The sequence below is a fragment of the Numenius arquata genome, chromosome 9 (assembly GCF_964106895.1).
Source record: "Numenius arquata chromosome 9, bNumArq3.hap1.1, whole genome shotgun sequence".
NCBI classification, from domain to species: domain Eukaryota; kingdom Metazoa; phylum Chordata; class Aves; order Charadriiformes; family Scolopacidae; genus Numenius; species Numenius arquata.
The window spans coordinates 45806114-45821314 of NC_133584.1; the positions used below are offsets into that span (position 1 = coordinate 45806114).

General features: G+C 37.7%; 1 protein-coding gene across 1 annotated transcript in view; it reads left to right on the forward strand.

Moving 5' to 3' along the window:
• The window catches only part of TAF1B (TATA-box binding protein associated factor, RNA polymerase I subunit B), a 50533-nt gene extending 35923 nt beyond the window's left edge, over positions 1-14610 (forward strand). The window contains exons 9-15 of the mRNA XM_074153564.1: positions 1117-1264; positions 3403-3580; positions 3883-3929; positions 6678-6768; positions 7211-7281; positions 9162-9387; positions 13975-14610. Coding sequence (XP_074009665.1) covers positions 1117-1264; positions 3403-3580; positions 3883-3929; positions 6678-6768; positions 7211-7281; positions 9162-9387; positions 13975-14167 — 954 coding nt within the window. The 3' untranslated portion in view covers positions 14168-14610. The remainder of the gene's footprint in view (positions 1-1116; positions 1265-3402; positions 3581-3882; positions 3930-6677; positions 6769-7210; positions 7282-9161; positions 9388-13974) is intronic.
• The last annotated feature ends 591 nt before the right edge of the window (positions 14611-15201 follow it).

Genomic DNA, 15201 nt, shown 5'->3' on the forward strand with positions numbered 1-15201 from the left:
GACACCAGCACATACTGGAGGGCTGACGGGTTGGAAAGGAGCTGTTCAGAGAAGGTCCTGGGAATTCTGGTGGACAAGATGTTGTGAAGATGCACGTGAGCCAGCAGTGTGCCCCTGTGGCAAAGACCACCAGCATCGTCCTGGGCTGCATTAGGCAGAGCATTGCCAGCAGCTCAAGGGCTTGATCCTTCCTCTTTATTTGGCACTGGTGAGACTCATCTGGAGTGCTGGGTCCAGTTCTGGGTTCTCCAGTACAAAGGAGATATGGACATACTGGAGTGAGTCCAGTAAAAGGCTGTAAAGATGACGAAGGCAATAGAGCATCTGACAAACGAAGGGAGGCTGAGAGATCTGGGGCTGTTCAGCCTGGAGATGGAGAAGAGAAGGCTTGAGGGTGGGTTATGATGTGTGTGTGACGGTAGGGTGCAAAGGAGAAGAATCAGATCCTCCTCAGTGGTATCCAGTGACAGGATGGGTGGAAATGGACACAAATTGACATACAAGAAATTCCATTTAAGCATAAAGAAAATGTACAAACTTGCATCGTGAGGGTAGTGAAACACCAGCACAGATTTTCTACAGAGCTTGTGGAGTTGCCATCTATGGAGATTCTCAAAATCTGACTGGACGTTGTCCTGGGCAACCTGCTGTAGCTGACCCAAGCAGGGGCTTGGATTAGATGGTCTCAAGCAGTCCCTGCCAACCTCCACCCTTCTGTGGTTCTGCGATCTCTTACCTGTTCAAAGAGTTCACCTTCCATTGCACCTGTATTTTTATTTTTTTTTTCCAACGTTGTTTTAATTTTGGAGCATCAGTAGACACACTGATCACTTCACAAAAAAGGTAGTGGGTTGGTTGTGGGTCTGAAGCAACTTTCTATTTGTTCCTTATGTATTTCTTTTTATGAAATGAAATGCTTTTAAATGAGCACATGTTTCTCTTTGCAATACTGCAGTCTGGCTCCATTTCTTGCATGTATGTTTAGTCACAGAGTGCTAAAAGAGTCTGTATAAGCAATTAAATAATACAGAATTTAACATTGATAACTAATTTAAAATCGATAACAAATATGGTAATAGAGTAAATGTGTAACATCCTCTAACCCTTGTCTTTCAGTCATGGCCTGTATATGAAGAAGTACACAACAAAATGCTTGAGCTTGCAGCCTTTTTAGACCTGCCTCGTTTTCCAGATATAACAGACAGCTGCTTCCTTCATCCAGACATGTTGTGCATGAAGTACTTGATGGAAGCTAATTTACCTGGTAAATATTTTCCCAAACCCGAACTGATAAAATTTTTCTTTGGTTTATTAAACTCTAGCAAAAAGACTTGAATTACTACTTTAAAAGTGCCTACTCTTTTCCTTCTAATTTGTACCCATTTAAGCTTGAACTGAAAGATAATTTCTATAGAAAGCTCCTTCATCAAACATTTAGAGTATGTATTATAGGCCCAGATATGCAGAGGCACTCTGGTGCTGGCTCTCTAAGGCTGTGGAGTGGATACTTCATTTCAAATCTTTCAGTATCCATGAGAACTAAGAGGCACTAGTTGAAGTCACTTGATTTATTAACTTTAACTAAATGATTCATGAAGTTGGGACCTCATTGCTTAGCGCTAGAATTGTCTCATATATAATAGTGAAAATATTTTCTATAATATTTCGTATTAGCATTAATTTTAGTATTAACAAGCGATGCTGTGTTACAAATCAGCTCGTGTCTCACTTGATTTCCAATTTAGTTTTGAAATTGTAGGTTGCATAAATATTGAGTATTTTTGTTCATCCTAAAATTAAGTCTTGAATATTAAATTGCCAGAGAAAGACCAGTAAGTCCTAGTATGTGAACTGTGTCTGTTGGGCTACCTCCTATCAAATACCACTGTCGCTGTAGAGGAGTTCTGCAGACAAATAGCCTGTAAATAATTTATTTTTTTTTCTCAAAGCATTCCAACAATTAATAGTTTGGGGTTTTTTATTGTCTTACTTTGCAGTCAGTTATGTTGAACAAAGCAACTTGGCTTTTCTTTGTACTCACAGTTGAACGAAGAGAAGACAAATGAGATTTAGGGCTAGAATCCCAGGGTAGAAATTCTTATTTTGTAGTTTTATACCAGTGTTGCGCTAGAGCCTATAGAGGATCATATTATGTTTCAGATCTTGAAGTATCAGTTGAGTCAGAGAAGCAGTTAGAAATTTGGCATTTTCAGATTTATTACAGAGAAATACAAAGCTAAGTACTCTTTGAAAATTACTGTAAAATAAGAATATATTGTCCTTTGCTTTTTCTTTGCAACTAAACTTTTTATCATGTAGAAGCATTTTTTTACAATTTGAAAAAGGGCCACTGCGGTTGTCTAGCAACTCTTAAGAAATAAGTTAAGCAATGAATTGGCAGTGCCTCTTGGGACAATAAATAATGAAAAGGCCATTTAAAGTATGTGAAATAAAAAAAAAAAAGTATACTGGCAATATTTATGAAAAAATTTGGTTTCCAGATTTTGTTTAACTTTTAGTGTTATATGCGAGAGGATTAAAAATGAGTTCCTACTGAACTCTTTGTAGGCAGCAAGAGAATACAAAGTATAGCTGGATTAAGGTTGTACTTAGTCATACATTGCTAACCTTTGTGGAATCTGATGGTGATGTAATCAACTCCTGTATTTCTTGCTGAACAGGAAAGGTGAGAAATTTGGGGGGTTTGTATCTGTGAAAAATAAGCGTAGAGTAATGAGAGGCTGTACAGATATCATAGTGCTGCTTTTGGAGCAGGAGCTGTGTCTTTTCGACACAGCCCGGCTTCGCAGTGTAATGCCAGTTTTAACCTGGGCTGGGATTGTCTGTGCCTCGGCCGGGTTGTGTCGGGGCAGCAGTGAGCACTGCCCTGCCATGATCAGGCTGCTCTTTGTACCCAACTCACTTCTTTAAAATTAGCCCCGTTCCTCTCTGCGGTACCAAATCCGTCCTTGCACGGGTGTTTAGCCAACATGCAGGAAAAAAGTTTGTGACAAGTCTTTGGCTTTTGGGGTTTTTTGGAACAATATTTATGTAGATTTAGGATATTCTTTCCCACAACAGTGTTCAGGATGATCTAACAACATGATTTGAGTAACATCAAAACACTATTAAAAATGTAATTATATCTTTTTTCCTCCGTGTGAATATATGGAGGAAAAGTATGTGAACAGTCATGACTGTTTTCCATGTAAGCACGCTGAAGGTTGCCTAGTATTTTTAAAAATACCCCAAAATACTTTTCAGCCTGGAAAAAACCTTCTGTCTAATGGTCCTAAAAGTCATAAGCATTGTTTTCCTCAAATGACCAACAGATTTGCACTGTACAAGTACTTCTGGTTTGTCTCAACATACTAATTTTATATTTTTATTTACATTAATCAGATGAATTGCATAATTGGACTTGCCGAGTGGTGAAAAAGATCTCCATTGGAGAAACGGATTTCCTGACTTTTGTGCCTGGAAATAAGTCAACAAGAAATGTGAAATACGATGTTCTGGCTGCAGCAGTTATTGTAGTTGTGCTCAAATTACTGTTTTTATTAGATGATCACTATGAATGGTAAGCGTACAGGCAAATCTGCAACAAATCTCAAATTTCAAAGAGTGCAAATGATTGTCTTGGATCATTCTTTCTTTAGTAATGTTAGATTTATAGTATTTGAATTTTGATTAAGTTCAGTAGCATAAAACATAGACCTGAAGGCATTTTAGACATATATTACTACTTTGTAAAAATCATCAGTTTGAATCTGAAACTTGGAATAAAATTAGGGTGTAATGTTTGTGGTTTGTATTTGAACTTCTTGTGAAAATTGCAGTATTTGGATCTACAAAATAACCTACTTTTATATTTTTTTTCAGGTTACTTTCAGACTTCGCTGAAGAAAGAAATAAAAATAACAAAGAAGGTACATAAATATTCTAGTAGAAGGAGCCTTATGATTTTGTAAATGAAATAACTTTGTAATCAGGCTTAGAAAGACTTGTCGTTATTGATCATTAAAATTTGGTTTTGTCATTATTTTTTTTTTATGGCAAATCTTTATTCAAAGAAAACAGTACGTCCTCACATAAAATTGTCTCAGTTTACCTGCATAATTCTTATTGTATCGGATAGGGGAATTTGGTATGCATTTGCTAGGTACTTTTCTGCTTCTCCTTCTGCATGTTTGCCTCTTGTTTCAGAATTTTATGCATGGTAAGTGAAGATGAACGGATACACAGTAAAGAGGGAACGCACTTTGATCGTAAATAGCAGACACTTATTAGGGGCATCAAACCACGTTTATGATAAAATCCAAACTTGTTTAGTCTTGTTAAATAAAATGTCTTAGTGTGTAACATATTTCAGATGTAATCTATTTTCTTAGTCCAAATAATCCTGAGAGAGTGTGGAAAAGCTAGCAGCAATTAAGATAGAGAAGATAATGGTGTGAACGTGGTTCTTTGAGGGCAGAAAGACCAAATCAAAGATTAGAAATCTTCAGGAAGATGTTCCATGGCCTGATCCAGATCACAGTTGAAGATAAGATCAAAGATACGTTACAGTGGTTTGTCTTCTAAGCCTTCCATCCAGTTTTGCGTCCATTTTGACCTTTCTGTTACATTCTGAAAATTTATTTCAATAATAAAATTGGTGTTAGCCACGTGTGAGCACAATTCCTGCTGTATCTAGAGATAGTCATCACTGTTAACTAAAACTGGTAATTCTCATTTTCAAGGGGATACACAAACTTACTTTGTTTTCATTTCCCTTGAAAACTTGAAGTACATGATAGTGACAGGTAGAAGTTGTGCAACGGCTTACAAGCTGAGGCTCAAAGCCATTAATGTCTTAATGGGGTTTCTCCCCTATTAACAAGTCTCATTGCCCTTGGGAATTAACAGCTCATTCTTTGCCCACTTTTTAAATTTAAAATCTGCTGGTGCAAAACGATCCGTATGCTGTGCTATGTCGTCCCTATCCTTAAAATGTTGGGGTGATGGTGAGCAGCTGCACAGAGGAGCTGATGTGAGAATTTCTGTTAGAGCACTGATTAGTGCCAGATCTCAAAACTGCCTCTGGCATTTTCTCAAAGTTAGCGTGCTGAAATGAATAATGGTTAATACTGAGTTTTAAAGATCCAATTTATGTTGACTCCATTCTCAATTTAACTATCCTTTCTCTAGTCTTTTTTTTTTTTTTTAATTAAAACTGGAATTAAAAATACAGACTGGAAGCTGTAAAGTCGTAGATAGTTGTAGTTACCTAGTAGATTCTATGAACTGCACACATACACAATACTGTTTATGTTCAAATAAAACGTGGTGAGGTGTATATATGTATGTGTGTATCACAGAGCTGTGTGTTTTCTAGTCAGCTCAGCTGTATGAACATCAGACGGGCAGTACTGGTCAGGTAAGTGGTTATTATAGTGTAGCATCATGTCTTTGACAATGGTTTTGCTTGTGACAGATGCTTAATAATTCATAGGAAGTTAAATAAAAATTTCTGCCTTCTTCCCCTCCCGACTGCCCTCCCAGCAATTTAAGAGTACTTACTTAAACCTCTGGGTTTAAGGAGTTAATAAAAGAGGTTGTGTCCACACCTTTGAATTTTAAAAACTACTGAAGGGTCTTTCTTCCCTTCGTTTGTCTGTTGCTTTTTGAGTCCATCCATATTTCTAGCATCTAAGACATCCTATGGCAGGATAACTTGAATAGAAAAAATGCAGATAATACAGAATGTTTGTAAGCTTGATTATAAGAACAGTATATTCACCTTCAAAACAGTTTAAACAGCTAGCTGGCAAAGCTAAGCATGATGCAAGCATCGCATGCAGTGCAGCTGAGGTGATGGGGAAATGCAAAGCCTGGTTAATTCACAATGCAGATTATCCACCTATGGGTAATGAGAGTTGATTATATTTTAAATATATAAATCTACACCAGAGTTCTGTTTGGAATTCTTATACTTACTGTACCCAGTTGGTCTACTTCAGTCCTGTGCCTCTTTGGAGCACGGGTGATAAATGGGCTGCTAGAATGGCACATGCCTTAATGTTTTTGCATGTGCTGGTAAATATTTGTTCAGATACGGAGTGGAGTTCCTGTGCTCAAAAACACGGGAGGCTGATATGAAGTGAATACAATTGTCTAGTCCATTCTTCATGGCCTGTAACACTTCATGGATAGTAGAATAAACAGTGAGGAGTTGATGAAACTCTCTTAAACCTTACACCTGAGCTCATTTAGATCTTATTTGTTTAAACCTAAGCTTGATGTGTAGTTTCATTAATCCCTTGAAGTCAACTTTCAAACAAGCGAAGGCCACTTCCCACTGTGGAGATCTAGTTCGTTTGGTAGAGAAGGGGTAGTTTCTAGGCTTAGCTTTCAGAAAGGAGGGAAAAGGTTTGAATTGTGCTAAATCTATGAAATGTATTCTAAGCTAAGGATCTTCTTTGCACTTCTTAGACATGCTGTTCTTTCACTGCATTTCTGCATTTCTCCTTCTTTCAGAATTGTTACATCAGGTATGTCTTCTGAAAGCATGTAGAATTCAGGATAGGTTGGCATACAGGTGGAAGGTGCAGGGTCTAACTGTGTGGAGACCACCTTCTGTGTATTACACATTTCTTTGACTTCTTACCAACCTAAAATGTGAATGTTTTATTCAGGTGGTCCCTATTTTGAGTTCAAAAAGTGGTACAAGGTTATCAAATGTTCCTTGGATGTGAAGCAAAAGAAACTGGATGAAGAAAGAGCCAAGTAAGAGGTTTTTAAGTACCTTTTATTTTTTTTTAAGGTAGAAAGTTTTATGTGAAATCCTGACCCCCACAGAAACTAAAAAGGTTAAGAATTTGCTTCACATTTCCATCCATCAAGCTTGGGTGAATACAGCAATTAAATCCCTATCTTAATTTTCTATTTAAACTCAAAATGTTTATCCAGCGTATTAATTAAATGCTCACTTTCTGTGACAAGTAACCGAACACTTAACTGATTACAGTAAATCTAGGCTTACGTGCCTCAGTTTGCCTACTCTGAAGAAAGACTTCCTAGATGTGTTGGGGCTTTTAGGAGCACTAACCATTAAATTATTTTTATTTTATTTTAATAGCTCTAGTAGTATTTGTAGGAAATTACTGTTCTTTTACTTGTTTGCTCCAGCTTTCTTTTTCCTAACAATTCTTATGTCTCCTACTGGTAGGTATCTGTGGAGATGTGAAAAGCTACCGTTTTATTCAACCAAGAAGAAATCTAAAGTTCTTAAGAGAAGACGTGAGTAAACTTTGCCTTTCCAGCAAGTCAGAAATCTGCTCCAACTTTTCCCATCATAGAAAATCCACGGCCCTGACTGTGATAACATTTACATCTAAAAATGCTTTCTCTTTTCTCTTTCATCTCTGGGTACGATTAATGTAGTACTATTTTACAGCCTGTGGCTGGAATTCTTCAAACAGACGTTTTCCTCATGCTTAACTGAAACTGCCTTTGCGACTCTTCCTAATGACCTACTGCCGTCTTGTTCACTGGTTTGTTAGTTGCCTTTATACAGTTGTCATCTTCATGAGTTGTTGGCAGTCTTCCATAGCTTTTCTGTTCCTTTTCTCCTTTACTTTATCCTGCTATGGATATCCCAGTATGTCCTTTGGTAGACCTTGCCATGTCCCTCTTGTCTCCCAGTCCTTCTTGCAGCCTTCTGTAGGAAGGGAGGAAGGCTTCACTGAACATGGCTTTGCTTGAATAGCTAGCTACACGTCGTCAGAATGCAGGTACATCTACTCTGTTTTAGTAGCTCCAGTAGTACTTACAAGAAATTACTGTGTTTTATGTTGCCACAAAAGCAAACAAACAAAACAACAAAGCCCGCCACTTATCTGTGGAAATACAGAAAAACAGCATTTTATTCAACCAAGTTAGATCTGAAGTTCTTCATTCTATGTTTAATAGTATCTAGTAAGCAGCAGATTTTTGGAGAGATGTTAAGTGTGGCAAGTGATATTTTTCGCTTTATATACTCTTCCAGTTTCTGGAAGTGATTGATTCAGGGGCTTCTGAACAAATTGTATAATCCCATTTGGTTTGAATAACGCACGTTGAATTTCTGTTTCAAGGATGCAATTGGGGTTTTTAAAATGTTCTTACTCTTCAAAATTCGTTAGGGTTGATCCTGCAGTCCAGTCATGTTCCATGGAAATACACATTTAAGTTTGTTTATTTCAAGCTGATCGGTTGCTCAGATGCCCTTTAGTTCCTGTGTTTATAAGAAAAAGAGAGTAATGGTTCATTTTTCATCATTTCTGTGGCACTCTAGATTCCTCTTCTGGCTCTGCTTCTCTTAGAGCTAGAAGAGGACCACTTAGATTATGGAGCTTTACCACCAGTTGTTGCAAGGAGGAATGTCACACAATGCCATTGCAACTGGGCAAGATTCATCTTAAACCAAATTTAAAATCGTAGAGACAAAGAGTGCTCTAGAACACTCACGTGCCAGATACAGGTTTTCAGAAACCTTCCTCAGCCTTTGTTTTTGATGGTAGATTTTAATGTCCACTTGAAAGATAAGCTTCCCAGTCCTTGGATTACTTTAGGATGCCTTTTCTGCTTTTTTTCCAGTTTATGAATGAGTTTATTCAGGGACAAGTCATAAAAAAAAGTTGAAGCTCCAACAACAGTGGTTTTTAACCTGCTTTTTATCGTAGGGAAACAAGGCTTAGGCGATCATATTGTGTGTGCTGATCTATTGTCAGACCTTCTTCCCTTCTCAGCCTCAGTAACTCTTTCACTAGTAACTTATTCACTTTTCACACTGGAATGTGTTTTCTAGCAGAATAAAAACACCAGCAGTATCAAATGGATTTTGTATGTTTTACTTGGGGAATGCTTTTGGAGTACCCCCATATTAATATCATTTTAGATATGAAAGACATGACGTTTTGAATTATCTTTCAAAATCTTTCCCTAAAGCGTGTGACAGAGTTGAATTTTAAATGGAATGTGGGGTTCCTCAGTATTCCATACAGAGGTTTAAAGGGAAAAAAAATAAAATAAAAAGGGCACAAATGCCCTATTTTCATCCTGTATTAGTCATCTCTAAGCAGTATTCTAATACTTAACGCTTTTGCCTTGGGTTTTTTTTTTTGTTTCTATTTATACAGAAATGGTTGTGAACTTACAGAATCAGTTTGGCAAGCTGTCTGGTTCAGTGCTACCTGCTGAAAAGCCAAATCCTTCAAGTTTTCAGTTAAGTTGGTCTGAAGAAAACACAGATGGGAGTTGTTTTCACGGGCATAGCCTGAAGGGAATTTTGCAAGAAAAATGTGGTTTACTTACAGCCATGAACCCTGACTATTGGCTGTGTACAGTTAAACTATGTAATGAGAAGTAAGTATTCAAATTTTTGTTAAATACACTTTGGAAAGTTCTCCTGAAAGTAAAATGCCACATATATATATATTTTTTTATTTTTATTTTTTTTTTACACATGACAAATATGGGGTGTGTACGCAGCTATGTATTCACATATAGTTAAACTCATTTGTAGAAAGGGGTGTGTGGGGAATGGTTAGTCCTGGATTGGGAGCAGACAAATTGTAATATGAAGAGTGATCAAAGTGAGCTTTAAAGAAAGGAGGGGATGAGACAAAATCAACAACTAGAGTCACATGGCAAGAGTAGCAGCTGGGCACAAATATTCACTTCGCTTCCTTCTTCGTAGTATTTTAGAAAAAACTTGCGCCACAGCTCTCCAGAGAATGGGAAAACGGTTCCATTCCTCTCCCCCTGGCCCCCCAAAAAGCATAGGAAATTAATTTCCTAAATTATTATACTGCTTTTTGGTGGCCTTAGTCAAAATTGAAGTTAAAATTAGCAGTCAGAGTTCAAATAAGCAGGCAATTAATGCCTCCAGAACGTTTGTTTTTTTTTTTAAAATTACGAGTGAGAAGGTCTTCATCACTACTTCATTTAAGCATATCGAGAATCAACAGTTGTATTTTTTGTAAGCAGAAAAGTACAAGGAGAAATTTTTCTTATTAGGAAAGTAAAAGAAGAAATATGAAAAAAGAAAACATTTTGTGCTGTTAAGGAAGTTTAGTGTCTGTCTTTACTTGATAACTGTTCCCAAATCCTGACTTTGCAAGTGAAAGGGAATTTTTATTTTCAATGAAGGGTATATCAAAATCTATTTGATATGCTACGTGTTGGTAAAATTATTTTCTTTCAAAGACCTAAGCAGCAATGAGAATGATAGCCCAGCTAATCCAACCTTATACAAAATTATATGGATATTTAAGTATCTGCCTGATTTATGTTGAACTTCTCACTCTGCCTTTAATACCTTCTCCTCTTGGGTCAAATTCTGCAAAAATTGGTGAATGCTCGACTTGGTGGGTGCTGGCAGAGAACCATGGCCAGAGACAGAGAGCAAAAGCCCTGCTGAGGGAGTGTAGGAGTTCGGCAACATTTACTCCAGAGAACAGGAAATATCTAAAATAGTGTTTCTGGTAAACTCCGTGGGTGGTGTGGATACGGCTTCTGGATCATACGCTAGATTTTGGGTCTGCCATTGATTGTATCGTGAAATCCTCATGCAGAAGATGAATGTACCAGTGGGTAAGAGTGAAAAAATGAACTTTGCAGATGGATTGGATTCTCCTGAATTTCTTATGTGTGCAGTTAGAATGTGTTGTTTTTGGAAAGGAGGTCAGGGTACATAAATGTGAAACAAGATTCCATTAGTGCATTGAATAACATCTTAAATGTCTTTATCTGGTATATACTTCTAAATGGCATGCTTAAGAGAGCAACGGCCCCATCAAAATCTTAGAGATACCTTCTTGATTTTTAAAACATTAAATATTCCCTTTTAAAATTACTGGCTTTTACATGTATGCAGTCTTTTCTGTCTTTCAGTGGATTTATTTGCTTATCTTTATTTTTCTTTTCACATTACCTTTCACATATCCACCGTGACAGAAATGGGTTGGAATAATGTAAACACAGTGTTATATTACAAGAGCTTTGGTTGTGTGGATTCATTCTTTTGTATGAATAAGAAGCTTTTTTTTTTTTGAAGGGAGGAGAGGTAATAATCCTTTTACCACAAATTTGCGTAAATCTTATGTACACACTGAATGAGTGGATATTTTGGTGTATGTTTGTGTGAATAATCTTTCATGCAAAGTCTGTTTCAAGCCTACATTTTCATATGTAATATATTAAAATGTTAATGGCAAACTGTCATAGCCTTCATGAAACAAGATTTGAATTTAAATTCTTACCAGTTAAATTTCCCATTATATCATTTGCAATGCAAGTAGTTAATTATACATCTGACACTTATTTAACTTTGGAAAACATCATCTACTCCCTCAGATATGAGGTTTTATCCTATCCAAGTGTTTGTTTTTAGTTCTATTATGCATACAAACTTACAAATACTCTTTCTCTAAAAATCAGCATGGTCTAACTGGGACTATTGAAATGCTTTAATCCTAGGACTAAGGTACGATTTTAGATCAGCAAAGCTGATCAAAATGGTCAAATGGTTGGTAAAATGCTCTTACATTTTCTTTTATTTTAAAACTTTCAGTTTTTAAACCAGATTCTAAATTAATTTGGTATAGGAGTCTTTTGGTGATATATGATGAGGTATTATATAATGTGTGAAAAATATTGATAAAAATGTATTTCCCTTATCACATCTAAATTTAAAATCACTTTGGATTTTTTTAGCTCTTCAGAAATGCTCTTAGGGTAATAGCACAAAAATAACACAAAATGGGGCAAAAATGTCTGTGTGTTTAGGTACTCTTGTGAAAAGTGTAACTCCAGGTAATCAAATAGGTGCTTTACAGTACGGATGTAATTATGCATTTGCCTCAGAATACACAATATCTCTCTCTGCCCTCCCCCCATGAAAACCGAGATTTGACACCTACGTTGCCGTAGGAGCTGTAATTGCTGACTCTCAGGTTTAGGACTAGGAGGTATCAAGAAGTCTTAATTCATATTAGCCCAAAAATGCAGATTTGGTTCAGCCAACATTTCTCAATAAAGCTTGAGTTTAGCAAATGCGTTGGGTTGTGGGGTCGGCTAATTCGTTCTGACGCTGCCGAAATGTCCAATTTAATTCAGTTTTTGTAAGAAGCCTCTGGCAGCTTTTGAGGAACGTGAGGTAGGGCATAGGGTGGGATGTGCCGCACGAGAAACCTAGTTTCAGATTTCCAACCTGCCAGACTTCGGGAGGCTCTTAAACAAAGGCTCTGCTCCCTGAAGTGCGGCTTCGTGGCACTCCGGGACGGGTCCGTCTGTTCCTCCAGTTTGAGGTAAAATGTAAATCTTTGTCGGGCCAGAGGGAGCGAGCAAATGACTCTATAGTCTAGTAATTAGCACGCTTGCCCGTAAATTGGGACAGACAGGTTCCAGTCCTTGTTCTGGTGAATATTTAAGACCGCTGCTCTGAATCAGACAGAGGGGAAATTTTAAACTCTGCTTCTCCACATCCCAGGGCAATACCTAGTAAGCTGGAAGATGCATAGGGCTTACATGGTGAATAGCACCTAAATCCCCATATCAATGTAAAAGATTTTTTTATAAAAATGAAACAGCTGAATTTTATACTATTTTAAACTAACCACTTCTTCTAAAAACAAACTTGGGGCTAACCCAGAACAGGGTGTTTTTCCAACCTAAATTGCTGAATTTCATGTTTATGGAGCTATCTCTGCAGTCTGTCTTCTGTGTCATCTTCTGTTCAGTCTGACACTTGGTACCAACAAGTCCAGTCTGCTATTTTCATTATATACTTCATCAGTAAAATCACCTCACCATTTTCATTAACATTTTCACTGTGAAAGTTACAAAATAATGAAGCAGAAGGCTGCTACAGCACTAATTACTTTCTGTTGACCTGGTCAATGTTTACCCCAGTGTTTCCTGTGTTACTCCATCGACTTGAACTTAGATTTTTCTCTCTTGTTTCTAGACAGGTAATTTACATTTAGCCCACAAAGACAACAGAGAAAAAATGGATGGGTTATAAACCCATGCAATAGCGTTAGGAAGAGGAGAGGGGACCCTATGAAGAGCATGAGCAAGGAATAGAGAAAAGATCCTGAGGTGTCTGCATTGGGTCATAGAATCATAGAATGGGTTGGGTTGGAAGGGACCTTAAAGATCATCGAATTCCAACCCCTCTGCCATGGGCAGGGACACCTCCCACCAGACCAGGTCACTCAAAGCCCCATCCAGCCTGGCCTTGAACACCTCCAGGGATGGGGCATCCACAGCTTCTCTGGGCATCCTGTTCCAGTGCCTCACCACCCTCACAGAATTTCTTCCTAATATCTTAATCTAAATCTCCCCTCTTTCAGTTTAAAACCGTTACCCTTTGTCCTGTCACTACACTCCCTGGTAAAGGGACCCTCCCGATGTCTCCTGTAGGCCCCCTTCAGGTAGTGGAAGGGGCTGTAAGATCTCCCCGGAGCTTTTCTTCTTCAGGGTGAGCAAGCCAAAGTCTCTCAGCCTGTCCTCATAGGAGAGGTGCTGTAGCCCCCTGGAGATAGTCTTAGAAATTTTAAAAATAGAGTAAGGTAGCCATTTTCACACTTTGCTCCATTTGCTAGAAGCTGGCAGAATGAACAGTGGTTCAGTTTAGTCCTGAAAGGTGAAAAACATATTCTTTGCCTGTTTGAGTACGATCCTGATTCGTAGTGCAAGAAGCCACACAGGCTTTTCCTTCTTACCATGTCTGCACCATCTCAACGTGTCTCCATCCAGTCCTCTACTTCAGGGCTTTGCAGGAGTGGATCCTTTCACAGAATTGATGTTGTAGGCCAGAATTGTGATTTATGCTGTTGATAAAATGTATAGTTTTCCTCTAATTATATTTAAATATATAAATGCTAGCTAAATACTAACTAAGTACACTTGTAATTTACGGCTTTTTTTTCCCCCCTTTCTTTTCAGAGTGTGTGGTCATCTGGCTCATTACAGAGACGCGGACTTTCCCCAGAGTTACCATTTTGTAATAAGGTTATTCTCCTTTCTTCTGAGGATACAGCCTTCTTATATCCATGATGAGGTGTGTGTTATAGAACACAAACTTTTTAATAAAAAACTCTGTAAAAAGCCAAAATACAACACAGGCCTAAGGAAGTAAAAAGGCCTAAAAATAACCATGTAAATTAGTCGGTTGGATCCCAAACCATGGTATTGCATCGGTCCTTTTACCTGCATGGAAATTTTTCATTAAGATAGTAGTGCTGAGATCTACTACTGTACTTCAGTTGTAGTGTCATTTTAAATATAAGTTACTGATTTCCAGCTGGGAAAGTTACCAAGGAAACTGTTTATCACAATGTATTTCCTCGCTTTGCATCAGAGCCAACAAGAAGCCATGAAATTACCATTTTTTTTGGCATAATTGTACATACTTTGAGTGTACTGGACAGCATGTTAGCAGCTAATTACTTTGTGAGGTTTTGCAATTAAAATATTATCTATTTTTTTACCTGTTGTTGTATGACAGCAAATACATTTCTAGATAGTAATGTTTACTTTGGTTTGAAATGGTTTGTTAACAAATAAAAGGAGCAGTTGGTTGATATTTTCACCGCAGTGAGTTTTTTACTCATTGTTTCTAAACGGGCTGTTCTGGAGCGACTCTGGCGCTGTTTTCTACGTTTCCTTGCATCCTGTGTATCTGCCAGACTCTTGTTATGCCTGAGCCTCTCATTCAAGTTAACACCTTTCAGGTCCATGCTCCGCTCCAGGCTTCACAGATTTTTGCAGCTACTTTTATACCTGGCCCATCCTATTTCTTGTGCAACAATAACTGCCGGGTCCTCCTGTCGTTATTCTTTTGTGAGGCTACTGTAATTTGAATTTCTTCTGGCTGCTTTATAATCCAGCATCTTCAGCAGCTTGTGCCCCAGCCATTCTACCAGTTTCTCATGCTCAATCTTATTTATGCACTGTGTTTTTTAAACTCTTGCAGACAATGTGTAAATGAAGTTGGGTGCTCCCACTACATTAAAGACACCGTAACATATACATATGTTGAACAGAGATGTTGAGTTGATACCCAGATGAATAATGCTGCTTTCAGTTGAATGAAATAAAATTCAGCAACTCCAATCAGTACAGAAGTTGCCAAATCTAATTGATCAAAACCTAAATCAACAGCTTATTATA